Source organism: Heteronotia binoei, chromosome 18, assembly GCF_032191835.1.
Source record: "Heteronotia binoei isolate CCM8104 ecotype False Entrance Well chromosome 18, APGP_CSIRO_Hbin_v1, whole genome shotgun sequence".
In the NCBI taxonomy this organism is placed as follows: domain Eukaryota; kingdom Metazoa; phylum Chordata; class Lepidosauria; order Squamata; family Gekkonidae; genus Heteronotia; species Heteronotia binoei.
Window position 1 is genome coordinate 38,108,768 of NC_083240.1, and position 17,443 is coordinate 38,126,210.

Below are 17,443 nucleotides of genomic sequence, written 5' to 3' on the forward strand. Positions count from 1 at the left end.
AGTTCATTCCAGGACACTGACTCAGCACGCTCAGCTTAACAGCCGTGCGTTAGTTTTACACACGTACAGGAAACCGGCACGAAGTCACAATAAACATTTGTCCTGGCTGTTAGTGTCCTATGGAATTACCGTTTTTAAAAAAAACAAAGCAAAGTCCATCATTTTAAACGCTTGTTCCTTATTAACTTTATGTGGCTGTGCTGTAAAGATCATTAATTAATAAGGGGTGGAAACCAGGGAAGGCAATGGACTTGCCCAGTAGAATTTGTTTGTTTTGGGAGGCTGCAAATGTCCTTTTCATTTTGTTCACTGTTGGTGGAAGCAATGTTCCCTCTCAGCTGAGTTAGTGTGAGCCAGCTCACAGGGGTTTTTTTGCCTCCAGCTCACACATTTTTGTCTTAGTTCAGGAAGGAGGACCCCAGAGCACACTAATTCATTCAGGAGCTCACGATTTTAATGCCCATCACTCACAAAGTAGAATTCTTGCTCACAAGACTCCACAGCTTAGAGGAGTATTGGTTGAAAGTGTTACCTATTTGGTTTTTCGCCCATATCCTACGCCACTGGCACAAAAACCATGTTTAATGTTAATGTTAGATTTGCATAATGTTAAAATTGCATTAATTGCAACAGAAAAAAAAAAACACTGGTACAAGAAAACAGACAATGGCACAAAACCCAAGACCCACAGGTTGAATTTGCACAAGGGAGCCATGAAAATCAAGTGGGGATTCCCAGGTCGAAAGACTGGGGATGCAACATTTGCTAGTAGTGCCCTTCTCCTTTTAATTTTGACCGACAGCTTCCATCCATCTATTACTACACTACAAACAGCTTTTGAAATGCTTCAGCTTCAAAGGCAGCTTGAAATGCAGGAGGGGAGGGAGGTACTCTAAAAATCATGCATGAATCACAAGCCCAGAAGTCTCTTGAGCACAGAGAACAAACCGCTTGTTGTTTTGGATCCAGGCGAGGGGAAGTTTCTTGCAAACAATTGTGCTGATCCAGCAAAAACTGGCTTCCAGAGAATCTACCACACAACACACAAAATGCTGTTGCAGTAGGACCACAGAGCCCATAAATACATGTGGAGCCTTGCCTCAAAAGGGCCCCAACGATACCCTAAAACGGGCCACCAGTTCCAGTGATAAAATGCATTGGCTTTTGCCCAAAACACAAACACACAGAGTAAGGCTTACCCAAGATTCTCAGCGTCAAAAACGCGGTTCAGGTCACAGTCAATATACCGGCAACATTTTTCAACGGCTCTTGGATTGGCAAGAAAAGGCTTCACCTCCAACCCCGGTCTTTGAATCTCAGTCCCGTCTTCCTGCCAGCGTTTGACCAGAAACACCCCTGACAACTCGTTGCCATGAGTCCCTCCAAAGATAGCAGTCCTTCTCAGGGGAACTTCTCGTACAACCTGTGAGGAAGTCATTCTATGCAGCGACTTGAAGGACTGCTGCAAACCAAAAACAGAAAGGACTTTTCAAAACCACCGTTAGAACCAATGACCAAAATAGAAAGTTTCAGATTGTTGTTTTAATTCCTGGTCTGTCTCTGGACTGAATGTTCAACATTTCCCTACCAAGTCTTTTTCTGCCACATGAGTGTTCCTGAAACTCTCTCTCCTGCCAAGACCAGCCCTTGTCTTTACTATATTTGGAGAATAACATGTAGGGAATCTTTTTAAGAGAACATGGAACTCCTATGACCTGTATCTGCAGCGACAGGAGATTTCCTCACTGACAAAAACAAAGGTCTTCTTTTTTTGCACATGGCGTGCCAACAAATACTGACAATCAATGTTCTTTCAATCCCCCCCACACACACACACACACTGAGATGAGCAGTTCACATTCTGAGTAGAATGTGAACTGCTGTAAAACAGGCAACGGGTCGGTGCAGCTCCACACTGCTGCTGAGCAGGGCTTCCTGGGTTAATGAGTGGCTGCTCATCGGCACAGCTTAGAGAGAACATTGCTGACAAGACACACACACACACGCACACAAAAAGCCTAGTTAGTTGAAAGGCAGTTTGAGCACTGATTTGTTTTAAAGATTTCTGTCCAGCTCCATCACATGTGCCTCCTGTGAAAGATCACAGCAGAGCATGACGTTAACACTGAACTGTGGAAACCGGGTGTTTTTTTGTGTTTTTTTTGGAACTGGAAAGCACAGGAATTCAGTTCTGCCTGGCTTGGTGTCGGGGCGTATGGCCTAATATGCAAATTAGTTCCTGTTGGACTTTTTCTACAAAAAAAGCCCGGGTCAAAATGAATGACAATCTGAAATGACAGCCAAATAAATGACCTCCTGTTCCAAGGCAAACCCCAAAACAGCAATCCCATTCCGGAGAGTACACATTCCACCACCCCCTAGCTGCCTTCTCTGCCACCCACCCACCCCCCAAGATACCACCTTTCTTCCAATCTCCCCACCTCTCCCACTTAGTCCTGATTTAAATATTTTTTTGTGTTTTAACAATTTATTGATAACATATGGTTACAAAACTTAATTATACATTTCCTGTACTAACCCATATGATATTTCAATCCCCCCTCCCTTCCTTGTTTGACTTCTCCGAAGTTATATATTTAAGTTCAATACTAAAGGTACCAGTAACTAATCAAAGTTCAATATTTTTTTCCCCCTCATCAATACTAAAAAATTGTCCAATGTCTTTTTACATTCCACTCTTTCTCCATATATCCTTTAAATTTCTTCCACTCCTGATTTAAATATGATACTAGCAGGAGAGAGAGTTTCAGGCCACCCACCTTTTCATGGGCTCAGCATCTTGTTTCAATTAGGCTGTGACCAGTGTTCCCTCTAAGCTGAGTTAGCGTGAGCTAGCTTACAGATTTTTAGCCTCCAGCTCACACCTTTTTTGTCTTAGCTCAGGAAAAATGGCCCCGGAGCACAATAATTGATGCAGTCGCTCACCACTTCAATGCCAGTAGCTCACAGAGTAGAATTTTTGGCTCACAAAGACTCCACAGCTTAGAGGGAACCCATGCAAAGTACTTGCAGATCCTGAGCTGCTTTGCACAGGAAGGCTGCCAAAATTCCTGGAGATCTGGATGCAGTGCCAGAGGAAGGAAGAGTTTAGGGAATGGTGCTGCAGATGGTGGGGCTGTGGTGCCATGGAGTCTGCTAGCCAAAGCTGTGGTTTTCTGCACAGGAACTAATGCCCATAGTCTGGAGATCCATTATAATCCCAGGAGAACTCCAGGCCTCACCTTGAGGTTGGCAATGCAAAGCTGGGTGTGTATGTGTATATACACACACATTTGGCAGGCTGCCCAGAAATGAACCGCCTGGCAGGAGAGGACCTCGGACTCAGCAGCAAAACTCACCTGGGTGGAGCAGGGTGGGGCCAGGAACAGAAAGGTACAGTCAGGATAGCTTCAGCGACAGGACAGCTTTGGCAGTCTGGTCCAGGGAAGCTGAAAGGGCATGGAAGCGATAAGCAGCAATGGCTCTCTGGGCCCAGGTGTTCTGACGTAGGTCACGGAACAGAGAAGAGGAGGGCGGGGCTTAGCTCAAGGGCCAGGTGTGAAGTTGCAGCTATAAAAAGGGAGGAAGGAGGCACTGGAAGGAAGCCAGCAGGAGACAGGCTGCAGAGCTGTGGTTCTCCTCCAGTATAACGCAGAATAACCCTAAGGTGGGTGAAGGAACCACACCTGCAGGTGCCTGAACTGGTAAATAAAGCAACTTGCAGAAGGAAACTGTGACTTGACTTGTGGTTCAAGACATCATGGGCTCCAAGTATGATGTTCCCCTGCCCTCAGAGGGTACTACAACATACACTGATTTACTTCTCAATTTATAGGGCACTCACATGTGCTGAATAATGTTGTTTCAGCCCACTTCAGTGACTGTTTGCAAGTGGATTTTGCCATTTCACAGAGTAAAATCCCATTGCGTTGAAAGTGGGTTGAAAGCGTGTTATTTAGCACATGCCTTTCTCGCTGAGAATCAAGGAGGATGACTGTTATGTATGTGGACTCAAGGGAAGACGTTGGTGTTTCTGCTTAGCTCATTGGAGTCATACGGACTGAGCTTGGGGACTTGGGAACAAAGGGCTGTAGGATTCAAACCCCCACAGTCCAGGACCAATCACAAGCCCCCGCCGGTTTGAATGACCCAATAATATGCTTGTGCGGGAACCCACAGATGTATATAAGTTTGGCCCATGGGCCCCAACACCAGTCTTGTATTGTAACCTTTTACTATGCGATTCCTATTAAAGGGCTTGTTACCACTCACTCCTAGACTCTGCCATGCTTAGAACCCACTATGTTATAGTGCGACGAAGGTGAGATCCGGATGAGTGAGTGCCAGCGCGCAACAGGCACCGCCGCCCAGCCCGATCATGGCTGCCGCGTCCGGATCACAAAACTCCATTCCGGAGTTCGACATGGCACAGCCCGAGGCCTGGGAAGCCTGGGTCAAAAGACTCAAGTACCACCTCGTGGCACAGCAAATCGAGGATGATGAGCCCAAAATCAAGAAGGCCATCCTGCTGAGCAACTGCGGCATCGCCATGCTACAGCTAGAGGAGGGCCTAGTCGCTCCAGAGACGCTCGAGGCGTCTTCCTTCGACAAGATCATCGAGGCGCTGACCGGCCATTTCGTTCCGAAGCCTACTCTCCTCACCCGGAAGCTATGGTTCCTCGACAGCTTCCAGGTGTCAAGTCTGTCTGTAACTCTGGCTCAGTCAAAGAGCATTCTGGGTAGAACCAAATGCTGCTAGCTTGTATCTTCCCTACCCCTCCCTTCCTGTAGTGAATAGCCTTGCTTTGAAATGGAAAGCTGTGAAAGTCTTATCTGTGCCTTCTCAGGCCTGGCTCTCAGAAGGGAGTCAGGAGCCTACAACGATCAAGGCCACGCAAGCCTGAGAATGTAGTGGTAACATCAATGTGTGAATGTTCCCTGCATAATCCTCCCCCCTTAGGAATCCCTTTGAAGTGTCCCTTATATGCCATGCATTTACAGGTTATTCTTTAGTCTTTTCAAAGCTGGTATAATCTCAAGTATCAGTATCAATAAAGTAGTTTCTTTGTATCAACAACAACTCGTTATTGAATCTGCCGACTTGACACCAGGAGCCAAATGAGACTGTAGCAACCTTCCTAGCCCGCCTGCGAGATTTGGGCAGGAAGGCGGAGTATGGCGCACAATTGGAGAAGAACCCGCTCGTGAAGTTCACTCACGGCCTCAGCGACGGGAAGGCACATCGGAAAATTGCGATGGAATCAAAGCCGACTTTGGAGAAGGCCCTACAAATAGCCACCACCGCCGAGGATGCGCACAAAGAGAAAGCCCACCGCCCAGGGACCAACGTCCACCAGCTGCGACCGGCTGCAGAATCAGACGACTCAGACGGGGACGACGCCCTCAAGCTGCATCAGGCTACCCAACAAAATCCTAGGCTGCGAGCAGCGGAATCGATCACTCCCAAGACCTGCGCCAGCTGTGGGGAGCCACACGGACAGCGCACGTGCAGGTTCAGGAGCACAACCTGCCACACATGCGGGAAGGCTGGACAAATAGCTTGGGTGTGCCGATCGGTGGCGCTGCATCAAGGAAAACTTCCTCGTCAACAGAATGTCCGCCGCCACAAGGTCACACCAGTGGACGACATCCAGGCACTCACCACTGCCGGGACCTAGGTATGCCAGTTGCCCATTCCCTCCCCGGATAAATACTACGTGACTGTGTTCACAGAAGGCAAGCCCTGCAAAATAGAGGTAGACTCCGGGGCAGGCCAGATGGTCATTTCGCCCCACACGTTCAGGGAGATGTGCCCCGGGGAAGAAGCTCAATTAAAACCAACCTCATTCCTGGTCCAGGACTTTCAAAAGTGGGAGGCTGCAGTCCAGGGAGTGGGCCTGGTCCACGTTAGGTATGGAAAGTTCAAGGGCGAGCTCTCCCTCATCGTGGTGGAGGGCGATCTGTGCAGTCTTCTAGGTCGGTCCTGGTTCCAGGCACTAGGCATCCAAGTGACGGGGATCCTACACCCTCATTCAAAGGGACTTTCAAAGGGTGTGCAAAGAATTCCCCGTGGTTTTCGACAGAACTCTGGGGACATACACCGGGGGCCCCTGTAGCCTTACAACTAGACCCCAACATGCAGCCCATACGGTTGAAGGCCAGGCGGGCGCCACTAACTCTCAGGCCCAAGATGGAAGAGGAGCTTGACCGCCTTGTGGCCCAAGGGGTTTTGGAACCAGTCGCTAATGCAAAGTGGGAGACTCTCATAGTAGCCCCAATCAAACCCAATGGCAGCATACGCATCTGCGCTGACTATAAATGCACGATAAATAAGGCGTCACAAGGCCATGCATACCCCATTCCGGTGGTGAGCCACGTGTTAGCATCCCTAGCAGGTGCAAAAAACCTTTGGGAAACTGGATTTGGTACAAGCGCACCAACAGCTCCCTGTAGATGCAGCCACAGCAGAAGCGCAAACTATCGTAACGCACCGGGGGGGCCTTCAAAGTTAGACGCTTGCAGTTCGGGGTCAGTGCGGCTCCGGGACTGTTTCGGAACTTAATGGATTCCCTTCTTAAAGGCATCCCCGGTGTACAGCCGTTCTTCAATGATGTGCTGATTGCAGCAGCCACCGAAGACTGATTTGGCAACCGCCTCCGAATGGTGTTACAGCGTTTTGAGGGGGCAGGGTTAAAGGTAAAACGTGAAAAATGTGTATTGGGGGTGCCCACCATAGATTTTCTGGGATATACAGTGGACGCGAGTGGCATTCACCCGGCCCAGGACAAAATAAAGGCCATTCGTGATGCACCGGCTCCCACCAACAAGGCTGAATTACAATCATTCTTGGGAATTCTTGTGAGAATGTAACTTCTCCAGGAGGATTCCAAATTGGCATAATGCTCTAAGGCGGCTGTAGACCAGGGGTGGCCAACGGTAGCTCTCCAGATGTTTTTTTGTCTACAACTCCCATCAGCCCCAGCCATTGGCCATTGGCTGGGGCTGATGGGAGTTGTAGGCAAAAAACATCTGGAGAGCTACCGTTGGCCACTCCTGCTGTAGACTCCTGACTTAAGTGTTAGAATTGCCTGCACTGCGTGAGAGTCCACAAGGAGGATCTGAGTTTGCAGTGCTCCCTTATGTTCACACACACTGCACATAGAAAACTAGCATCGCAAGACGAAAGGAGAGGGCAGAACCTTTCTCCTTGTTGTGGCTAGTTTTTAATTCTTAAATTTGAAAGGAACATTTCAAACAGGAATCCACCTCCTGCAGTCTGAAATAGAAGAAGATGAAGAAGATGATATTGGATTTATATCCCGCCCTCCACTCCAAAGAGTCTCAGAGCGGCTCACAATCTCCTTTCCCTTCCTCCCCCACAACAGACACCCTGTGGGGTGGGTGGGGCCGGAGAGGGCTCTCACAGCAGCTGCCCTTTCAAGGACAACCTCTGCCAGAGCTATGGCTGACCCAAGGCCATTCCAGCAGGTGCAAGTGGAAGAGTGGGGAATCAAACCCGGTTCTCCCAGATAAGAGTCCGCACACTTAACCACTACACCAAACTGGAAATAGTGCATTCTTCCCCAGTGGCAAGACTTCACTGCTTCATTCTCTTGCACATGCGAACCAGCTTTTTTCAGTTGCTTTTTCGGTTCTCTCAAGCTGAAGGTACAAGCACAAAAAAGCCCCAAACACCAAAAAGGCACACAGAGTAACAAGAAAACAGCTCGTCCGACACAGCTGAGAATATGAAAGACTCCTCTGTTTGCAACGTCATGTTCACAGAGACACAAAATAATTGAAATATTGCATTGCTCATGAAGGCTTGCTTTCCCTCCATTAAGATTTGGCAATGATTTCATTAAAAATTAGTATGTACAAGGCTGATTTGCTAGTAGGCAGAAGAACAGATAGCAAGAGATTTAAAGAGCCTCTGTTTGACACTATAAACTATGCACTTAACTTTGCCAACCAGGGGCATAGATTTACTGAGCCTGTCTTCACATTAAGCCTGACAGATGCTGTATATTTTACCGACACTGTCTCTACTTACAATAAAAAGAAGTTGTCATGTAGTTTGTCGAAAAGTAATGGCAGTAAATAACCCATTAAGCAAGAGACAGTCATAATATTTTACACGCAAGTACCCTTCCTGACTTTCCTTTGCTCCCATTTCCCTAGGCCATTCATTAACACTCCAGCAGCACCAGCAAATCACACGTCAGACGAAACACAGACACAATTCAGCACTATGCAAAGTCTGCAGCGCATCGGGTGAGTAAGCTGTGCTCATAACCGAGCCTGTCAACAGACCGAAATGTCCCAAACTTCTTTCCAAAAGCTGGCTGTGTCGGACACTGTTGTTTTGATAGGACTTACCTCATTCGACATTCAAGAGGTTTTGTCTCCAATTTTTTTTTTTAAAGGCACACTAAAAGAACAGACACCCTGCGCTGCCAAACCCAGGGAGGGACTCAAGCCATGGAGGCGTCTTTGACCTCTTAGGGCAAACTGACTTTTTGCAAAGAATGTTTAACTCTCACTAGTCAAGTGCTTCTGATGAAAGAGGAGATTAGGAAACAGTACTTTGCAGACAAGTTGCAGACAGCAATCACAACTCAGTGAAATTAAATGTGTATTTTCTTTTCAGTGTGGCCACTAGGGCATGCACTAGGGGTGTCAAACATGCAGCCCGAGGGCCAGATCAGGCCCCCGGAGGAGTCCTATCAGGCCCCTGAGCAACTGGCTGTCACCCCTGATGTAGCCAATTCTCCAAGGGCTTACAGGGCTCTTAGTACAGGGCCTAATGTAAGCTTCAAGAGGATTGGCTACATCAGGGTTGTGTGGCCTAATATGCAAAGGAGCTCCTGCTACAAAAAAAGCCCTGATTCTACCTAATCTGCCTTGCAGTGTTGGCGTGAGGATAAAAGAAGAGGAAACTATGGAAAATCTCCTTGGATGAAGGGGATAAGAAACAAATCAATAAAAGAGGCTTCGCTAGTTTTATGATTCTAAATACCTTCTTTAGCATTATGTTTCACTGAAATCAGTACCATTTGCCTTCAAAGAGGGAAAGCTGAATCAGGGAGATGAAGCATTTGTCCCCCCCCTCTCCCGCCAATAGCTCCTATGGATTTAAAAGCTGTTTGAGAGGCAGAAAATCAACAGGTGACACCTGTCCCACCAGAGAGAACTTGTGAAAATTGCTTTACTCGCTGAACCAGCCTTTATATGCCTGAACCAGCAAGAGAAGTAGCATTAGGAGATCTAAAATAAGGGATACTTAATTATGTTCTGTCGGCCGCCAAGGAAGACTCCGCAGAGAAAGGTGATGGCAAACCACCTCTGCTTCTCACTTGCCTTGAAAGCCCCACGCTGGGGTTGTTGTAAGTCAGTTGTGACATGATGGCACTTTACACACACACACACCACGCCATGTCCTGTAACCACCAAGGAAGACTTTTCAGAGGAAGGCAACAGCAAAGGCCACCCTTGCAAGAGAATGAAGTTTGAGTACAATGGTGCCTTTAAGACCAACACAGTTTTATTCAGGGTTCAAATAAGTGCTCTCCTTTGGCGATATATTTTAAAATCAGTGGATGGTATTACCATATTCTTTTAACAGAACAAAGTTTGAATCCAGTGGTACCTTTAAAACCAACAAAGTTTAATTCTGGGTATAAACTTTCATGTTTATTTCCTTCACTAAACTATACCCAAACAAGTAGTAACCGTATAAACTAAGCTTGTTGTTCCTGTTTGGTCCTCAAACCTGTTAAACATCTTCATTATGCTGTATGCTAATTTACTGCTCACTCTCTACCTATATGTATGGGCAGGTAGTTTCAGTTTAATTGTTATCTGAAGGAGTGTGCAGTGACACAAAAACTTATACCTTGAATAAAACTGTGTTGGTCTTAAAAATACTTGTGTACTATACTACAAAGAAACCAAAAACATTGTTGAAGTGTTTAGAAATTAGCAGGGAAAACTAACTAGTCACGTAGGGCTTCATAAGTGCACGCTTATATCTGAATCAGGCCTGACAAGATGTCAGAACTCAAGAACTTCAAACGGATCCCATACTTGGTTACAAAGCTAGGATTTTATTGGAGAGAACTAGGTACTGGAAAAGGCAAGATAACAGTAATGGCGAGAGCCAGCATCAGCTCGATTTTATACACGTAAAGCAAACATCTCACAAAGCCACAATTCACATTGTAGGGCGCATCTGTCTTCTCACCATCACTATCAGTAGAGAGGATGCCTCCCTACTCCGAAGGCCATGCTATTCGGCTTCAAAGGGTTCCAGTGTGAGAATGTGCAGAGACAAGACATAACTCATTCTACAGCCCCAAATATTTTGGATACCAGTGGGGCAAGGTTAATTACTATTCAGGCACTCTGGGTTAGGCAAAGGTTACAACATGGAGTCAGTTTGGTTCATTAACAATACAGCTCTAAGCCCCAGTAAAACTACCATACAGCATTGGTCACATTATAGGGGACCAGCAGCAAAGATACAAGTTCTGACATACTGCCCCCCCTAAGCGCCCCCTCCCGCGGGGCCGGCCTTGGGCTTGTGCGGGTACAGTAGGTGAAACTTTTTCAGCAGTTGCGGAGCCACTACGTTCTGAGACTCGACCCACTCGTCACAGCTCGGGGGGAAGTGTTTCCACCTGATCAAATAATACAGTTTCCCCCTTTTGACTCTGGAGTCCAGGATCTCCTGGACCTCATGGTGACTCTGACCCCTCACTGTCGTCGGAGGGGGCGGTGGGGCCCTGGGATGGAAGGACGTAGCACCAGGGTCTTTTCGAAGCAAGCTGCAATGAAAAACAGGATGGATCTTACTTAGAGACTTGGGTAGTTCGAGTTCCACCGTTACTTTATTTATCACCCTTTTGATTTTGAAAGGTCCGAGGAACTTCAATGCAAGTTTGCGGCAGGACTGGGGAAGGGGGAGGTTTTTTGTCGACAGGAAAACTGTATCCCCCACCTTCAGATCCCACTCTGGGGAGTGTTTTTTGTCAAACTGTTTTTTGTAGGCTTTTTTCGCTTCCTCCAGGTTTTCCTGAATTCCCTTCCAGCCTTCACGAAGTCCCTCCCACCACTGTTGGCAAGATGTTGGTTGGGACGGGCTGGCCGGGAGGGCGAGCGAGGGGAACGGCTTGCCCTCGTAGCCATTGATGATTTGAAAAGGGGAGGTTTTGGTGGAGCTATGGAGGCTATTGTTGTAGCCGTATTCTGCAAAAGGGAGGAGATCTACCCAGTTGGACTGTTGGAAATTAATGAAGCAGCGGAGGTATTGTTCTAGAAGGCCATTAACCCTCTCCGTCTGTCCGTCCGACTGGGGGTGGTAGGCGGAACTCAGTCCCTGCTCAATGCCTGCCAGTTTGCAGAACTCCCGCCAGAAGTTGGCAACGAACTGTGTTCCGCGGTCACTAATGACCTTGTCTGGGAATGAGTGTAGGCGTACAATGTGGGTGAAGAAGAGTTGGGCAAGTTTCTTGGCCGTAGGTAACTGTTTGCAAGGAATGAAGTGAGCCTGTTTTGAAAAGGTGTCGACTACGACCAAGATGACTGTTTTGCCCTGTGAAGGCGGGAGTTCGACAATGAAATCCATGGAGACTACCGACCAAGGTCGGGTGGCTGTAGGGAGGGGAACTAGGTGGCCCGGAGGTTTGCCCCCCCTTTGTTTCGCCATGAGGCAAGTGGGACATGACAGTACAAATTCTGATACATCTTTTTTCATTTTTGGCCACCAAAATTGGCGGGTGAGCAAGTTGAGTGTTTTTGACATAGCCAAAGTGGCCGGCCAAGCGACTTGAGTGGCCGCGGTCCAAGACCTCCCTCCTGAGGGGATCGGGCACATAGATTTTTTCATTGTGCAACCAGAGTCCGTTCTCGGCTTTGACCAAGTTGGGTGGGCGGTCAGTTTCTTGGTTGTACTCTGCGAGGAACCGAGAAAGTAATTCTAAGTCTGGAGGGTTGGTCTGTTTACCGGAGCGGGTGGTGACCCCCCCCGCGATGGCTGAGGGGGAAATTAGTGAGTCCACCACCTCCTCCCTGAGACTGTCGTGTTGGGGCATGCGGGAAAGGGCGTCCGCTAAAAAGTTTTTTGAGCCTGGGATGTGTTTCAACACAAAATCAAACTTAGCAAAGAAGCCTGCCCACCGGATCTGTTTTGCAGTCATTTTGCGACGCCCAGTGAGGGCTTCCAGGTTTTTGTGATCGGTCCAGATTTCGAAGGGGACTCTCGCTCCCTCAAGCCAGGAGCGCCAGGTTTTTAAGGCAAACATGACCGCAAATGCCTCTTTGTCCCAGACCGACCAGTTCCTTTGTTCATTGGAAAATTTCCGTGAAATATAGGCACATGGTCGGAGCACCCCATTTTCCCCCCTCTGCATTAATATGGCTCCTACAGCGGCGTCGGAGGCGTCGCATTGGACCACGAAGGGCTTTAGTTCGTCAGGATGAGCCAGCACGGGTTCGGAGGTGAAGAGGCGTTTTAGCTCAGTGAAAGCTTTTTGACAGTCAGGCGTCCACGTTAGGCGTGCGCCGGGTTTTTTAGCCTCGTCACCCTTCCCTTTAGTTTTGAGGAGTTCTGTGAGGGGGAGCATGACCGTGGCGAACCCCTTTATGAAGTCGCGGTAAAAGTTAGCGAACCCGATAAAACTTTGTAACTGTTTGCGGGTTCGAGGGGGTTCCCAGTCTAGCACCGCTTGGACCTTTGCTGGGTCCATGGACAATCCTTCCCCCGACACCCGGAAGCCCAAGTAATCCAGTTCGGTCTTGTGGAATTCACATTTCGACAATTTGGCATACAGTTTGTGTTTACAAAGGGTGCTTAACACTTTTCTGACCAAAGGCACATGAGACTTTAGATCTTGTGAATAGATAATGATGTCATCAAGGTACACCACCACCCCCTTAAACAGGAAGTCCCGCAGCACTTCATTAATAAAGTTCATAAAAACACCCGGGGCTCCCTGTAGCCCAAAAGGCATGACAAGGTACTCAAATTGTCCCAGTGGGGTGTTGAAGGCTGTCTTCCACTCGTCCCCCTCTTTGATACGGACGCGGAAGTACGCGTCTCGGAGGTCGAGCTTGGTAAATATTTTCCCCTTTGCTACAGTGTTTAATAGGTCCTTTATCAACGGGATCGGGTAGGCGTTGGACATGGAAATCCCGTTTATCGCACGAAAATCTGTGCAAAGCCTAAGAGACCCGTCCTTCTTCTTTCGGAATAGGACGGGGGCAGCATGGGGAGCTGTGGCGGGTCGAATAAAGCCACGCTTTAGATTCTTGTCCAAAAACTTTCGGAGTTCAGCCTTCTCCGCCCAACCCATGGAGTACAGTTTCGCTTTGGGAAGCTGCTGCCCTGGGATTAGCTCAATGGCACAGTCTGTAGGGCGGTGGGGCGGTAGCTCATCCGCTTCCTTCTCGCTAAATGCCAGCTTTAGGTCTCGGTACTCCTTGGGGATGGAGGCGACTTCCTCGAGTGTGAGGCACGCCCGCATGTTTTGGGGGGGAGCGTGCGGCCCCCACTCGGGGCGCCAGTGGTGATGCTCGCACCTCCAATCCGGGAACCGGACGATCTGTTCCTCCCACCTTATGTCGGGTTGGTGGCGGGCGAGCCAAGCTGAGCCTACTACCACGTCGAAAGAGCAGGAGGGGGCGATTACGAAAGTCTCAATCCCCCAATGCTCCTCGGTCCCTACCGGGACCGCCTGAGTCTCTAAAGTACATGGTTCCCCTCTCATGGGCCCCCCGTCCATTTGCTGGAACTGCATCGGTTGTGGCAGGGGCGAGGTGGCTAATCCCAGCGCCTCAACTAGGCGGGGGGTGATCAAGTCCCTGTTACACCCTGAGTCGATTAACGCTCGGGCGTGCATGAATCTCTTTAGGTTCGGGTTAAGGAGGGTGACGGCCATAAAAAGTAAACCCCCAGTTGCTCTCACCGTGAGGAGTGCCGGCTGTTGTTGGACCTGCTTTGCGGCACCCATTAAAGCAGGTCGCTGTCGTTTCCCGCCGACTCGGTATCGTCCGATTCCTCGGTCGATTCTTCGACGGCCGCCAGGCTGGTGGTAAAATCCTCGTCAGTCGCCAAGGAAGTGGCGACGGAGCCCCGACTGGGCTCCTTCGATCGGCTGCTCTTCTTCTTCTTCGGGCCCGGGGTGGTTGGCCGCGCCGTGGGTGGTGTGGAACCCGCTTTCCCAGGGCAGTTAGCAGCAAGATGATTTGGGTCCCCGCATTGGAAGCACTTGCGGGCGGGAGACGGGGTGGAGGTCGTCGGAGCCTTCTTCCCTTCGGATTTAGTCGGGGTGTGTTTGGCTCCCTTCCTCGCTAGTTGCTGTCTCCTCATCCCCACGTGTTGGAGGTTGGTCTCCACCTCTCCGGCCAGTTGGATCCAGCCGACCAACGTGTCGGGCCTTCCCTGACTGTAGCAGCGGTCGAGGATGCTCGGATTCAACCCATTGATGAACGCGGTGTATTTCATGACCTCGTTCCATCCCCTCGCTGCCGCACAGTACCCCAGGAATTCGGTGGCGTACTCGCGGGTGGAGCGGTTGCCCTGTTCGATGCGTTGAAGGGCAGCGACCGCCTTCTCCTCCCGTAAGGGATCTCCATACTGGCGGAGCATTGCGTGCAGGAACCCTGCCACGGTAGCTAATTCGGGCTTTCTCCCCATGAAAAGCCCCACATACCACTTGCGGGCCGCCCCTCTCAGTCGAGACGCGATGTGGTACACTCGGCTGGCCTCGGTAGGGTAGTCGGCGCCCCAGTGGGTGAAAAACGTGTCGCACTGAATAGTAAAATATTCCACGTCCTCCGGATTCCCATCGAACGTAATCTTCAACTCTCTTCCCCGTCCCTCGGCCCCCCCCGGCGCTCGCGGCGCCCCAGGCGGCGGTGCTGGGCCCGGTAGGGCCGGCGGGATCGGGACGGGTGGTGCCGGCGGCGCCGGGGCGGCCGGGGCCCCTAGTGCGGGTGGCGCCGGCGGTGCCGGGGCGACCGGAGCCGGCGGAGCCGGAGGTGCCGGGGCCGCTGGGGCCAGCGGCGCCGGGGCAGCGGGAGCCTGCGGGGCGGGGGCCGGCGGGGCGACAGGCAGTTGCCCCAGTGGCAACACTCCATACGGTATCCCCAGGACCGCCGTTTGCAAAGTGCGGAGCTGGTCGTGGATAGCGCCCAGGTTCTGCTGCATCTCCTCGGCCATCGTCACGCGGGAACGGTGCACGTCGCCGTGGATTTCCCGCACCCAATCGAATAATTCGTTGCGGAGGGTCCGGATCGGGTCTTCCCCCCCTCGGGGCTCCGTGCCCTCCGCCTGGCCCTCGTCGTCGTCTCCTGCCCCTCCTTCGCCCAACATGCTTCGGTACCGCTGCTCCGCGGCGTCGATTGCTGCCGTGGACTTCCGCGGGCTCCAGGTTCGCGGGGCCAGGAAGGCGGCGTCGACCGAGAAGGGCGCTGGAACCTTAATTTTGCGTCGGACCCCCGTCACGTTTGGGTCGAGCGGCGGGTCCTCCGATGGGGTGGTGGGCTCTCCGTCGTCTGGTACTTTTGCCGCCATCGAGCCAAGCCTCCAGTACAGATAAGCCACGAACAATGGGATTACTGTTATAATGTCAGAACTCAAGAACTTCAAACGGATCCCATACTTGGTTACAAAGCTAGGATTTTATTGGAGAGAACTAGGTACTGGAAAAGGCAAGATAACAGTAATGGCGAGAGCCAGCATCAGCTCGATTTTATACACGTAAAGCAAACATCTCACAAAGCCACAATTCACATTGTAGGGCGCATCTGTCTTCTCACCATCACTATCAGTAGAGAGGATGCCTCCCTACTCCGAAGGCCATGCTATTCGGCTTCAAAGGGTTCCAGTGTGAGAATGTGCAGAGACAAGACATAACTCATTCTACAGCCCCAAATATTTTGGATACCAGTGGGGCAAGGTTAATTACTATTCAGGCACTCTGGGTTAGGCAAAGGTTACAACATGGAGTCAGTTTGGTTCATTAACAATACAGCTCTAAGCCCCAGTAAAACTACCATACAGCATTGGTCACATTATAGGGGACCAGCAGCAAAGATACAAGTTCTGACACAAGAGCCATCAAGAACAACAATTCTCAAGGAAGAACTTGTGAAGGGCCAGTATTGATTTTATTAGTTATTTATATAAATAATTTCTGGAACCATCTCGCCCTGCTGCCCAAGTAGAACTGAACTGGGCTGTTTTAAAAGAAAAAGGTATCCATTTAGACACTGTAGGCTGGGGCGGTGTAAGGAACTATAAAAGAATGTTAAAAGCAAAAACAGAAAGGGGGTGTACTGGCCAATGTTGTTACCCTGTCGCTGAGGGGGGAAAGGCAGTTGCCGTTTGAAATGACAACTGTGTTTATTACAATGGGTCACGGTGCTTGGCTCAGAGGCCACCTCTCCTCCCTCAGGAGCTGATAGTGCCACTTCTTGATATCTAGAGCAAAAAACAGGCAGGAGAAGGAGATCCCCTTGACTTTCTTCTTAAAGTCCTGCTCTCTGTAAATCTGAGTTCTTCTTTACTGAGTCCTCCCTGAAAGTTAAGCTGGGGATTTTGCTCGACACTTTATGCCACACAGAAATCTCTTAACAGAGAAATCTCTCTCTGACAGGACCTGTCTTGACTTCCTGCTAAGTCATTGAGAGGCCCTTTTCTGAAACCTCCCGCCCCCCAGCCTTGCACTGAAGGATTTGGGCGCTTTCCCGCCCATTCTTACTGTAGCTTGACACACCGGTCTGTTTTACCTCAGCCGTCAACTGGCATCAACCCTTAGCATAATTTCTCCTCATGACTTTGAGTCTGTCTTGTTTTTCTTCAGTAGGCCTTTACTTGATTTCCCCGCTCTGAAATATCCCGTTTTGGTTCCCTTACCATCTTCAGTCCAAGATTGCATGCAAAACTATAATGAAGTTATTCCCGCCCCCCCAAGGGAAATATTAACCCATGATTTTAAAGCAAAATAGAGCTTGGTTAACAACCTGAAGCTGTTTATTAACCTCTGTTCTCTATTGAAAAATGGTTTAGGGCATCCCTACCCCTTCATTGACACAGGTGTGAAAATTCAAGTGGGTTACTTAAACACAATTTGGCCCTTGAGACCCAAGGGCCAAAAATCTTGAGAGATTTTGTCTCTTCCCCAAACTACACGGCCATTTAATTTCATAACCTTCTGTTGTTGCTCTACCAAGATTTGCTTCATATCTGTTACTGTAAGGATCCCCCCCCCTCCCCAGTTTTATACTTTGTTCCAGAACAGCACATCTCCATAAACCACTAGCCCTGGGATTCTGGATTGGTTCGTTTGTACTAAAGCTGAAAATGTCGATGTTGCCCATTTCAGACAAAAAGACAGACTGTGTTTAGTGCATTCTCACCACCCATATGGTAAAATGTAAT

General features: G+C 49.5%; 1 protein-coding gene across 2 annotated transcripts in view; it reads right to left on the reverse strand.

The window, feature by feature from the left end:
* The window catches only part of ASPA (aspartoacylase), a 31,546-nt gene extending 23,024 nt beyond the window's left edge, over positions 1-8,522 (reverse strand). For both annotated transcript variants that reach the window (XM_060259034.1, XM_060259035.1), the window contains exons 1-2: positions 8,380-8,522; positions 1,200-1,462 (exon numbers count right to left, since the gene is read on the reverse strand). In XM_060259034.1, coding sequence (XP_060115017.1) covers positions 1,200-1,462; positions 8,380-8,391 — 275 coding nt within the window. In that variant the 5' untranslated portion in view covers positions 8,392-8,522. The remainder of the gene's footprint in view (positions 1-1,199; positions 1,463-8,379) is intronic.
* Positions 8,523-17,443: the final 8,921 nt, after the last annotated feature.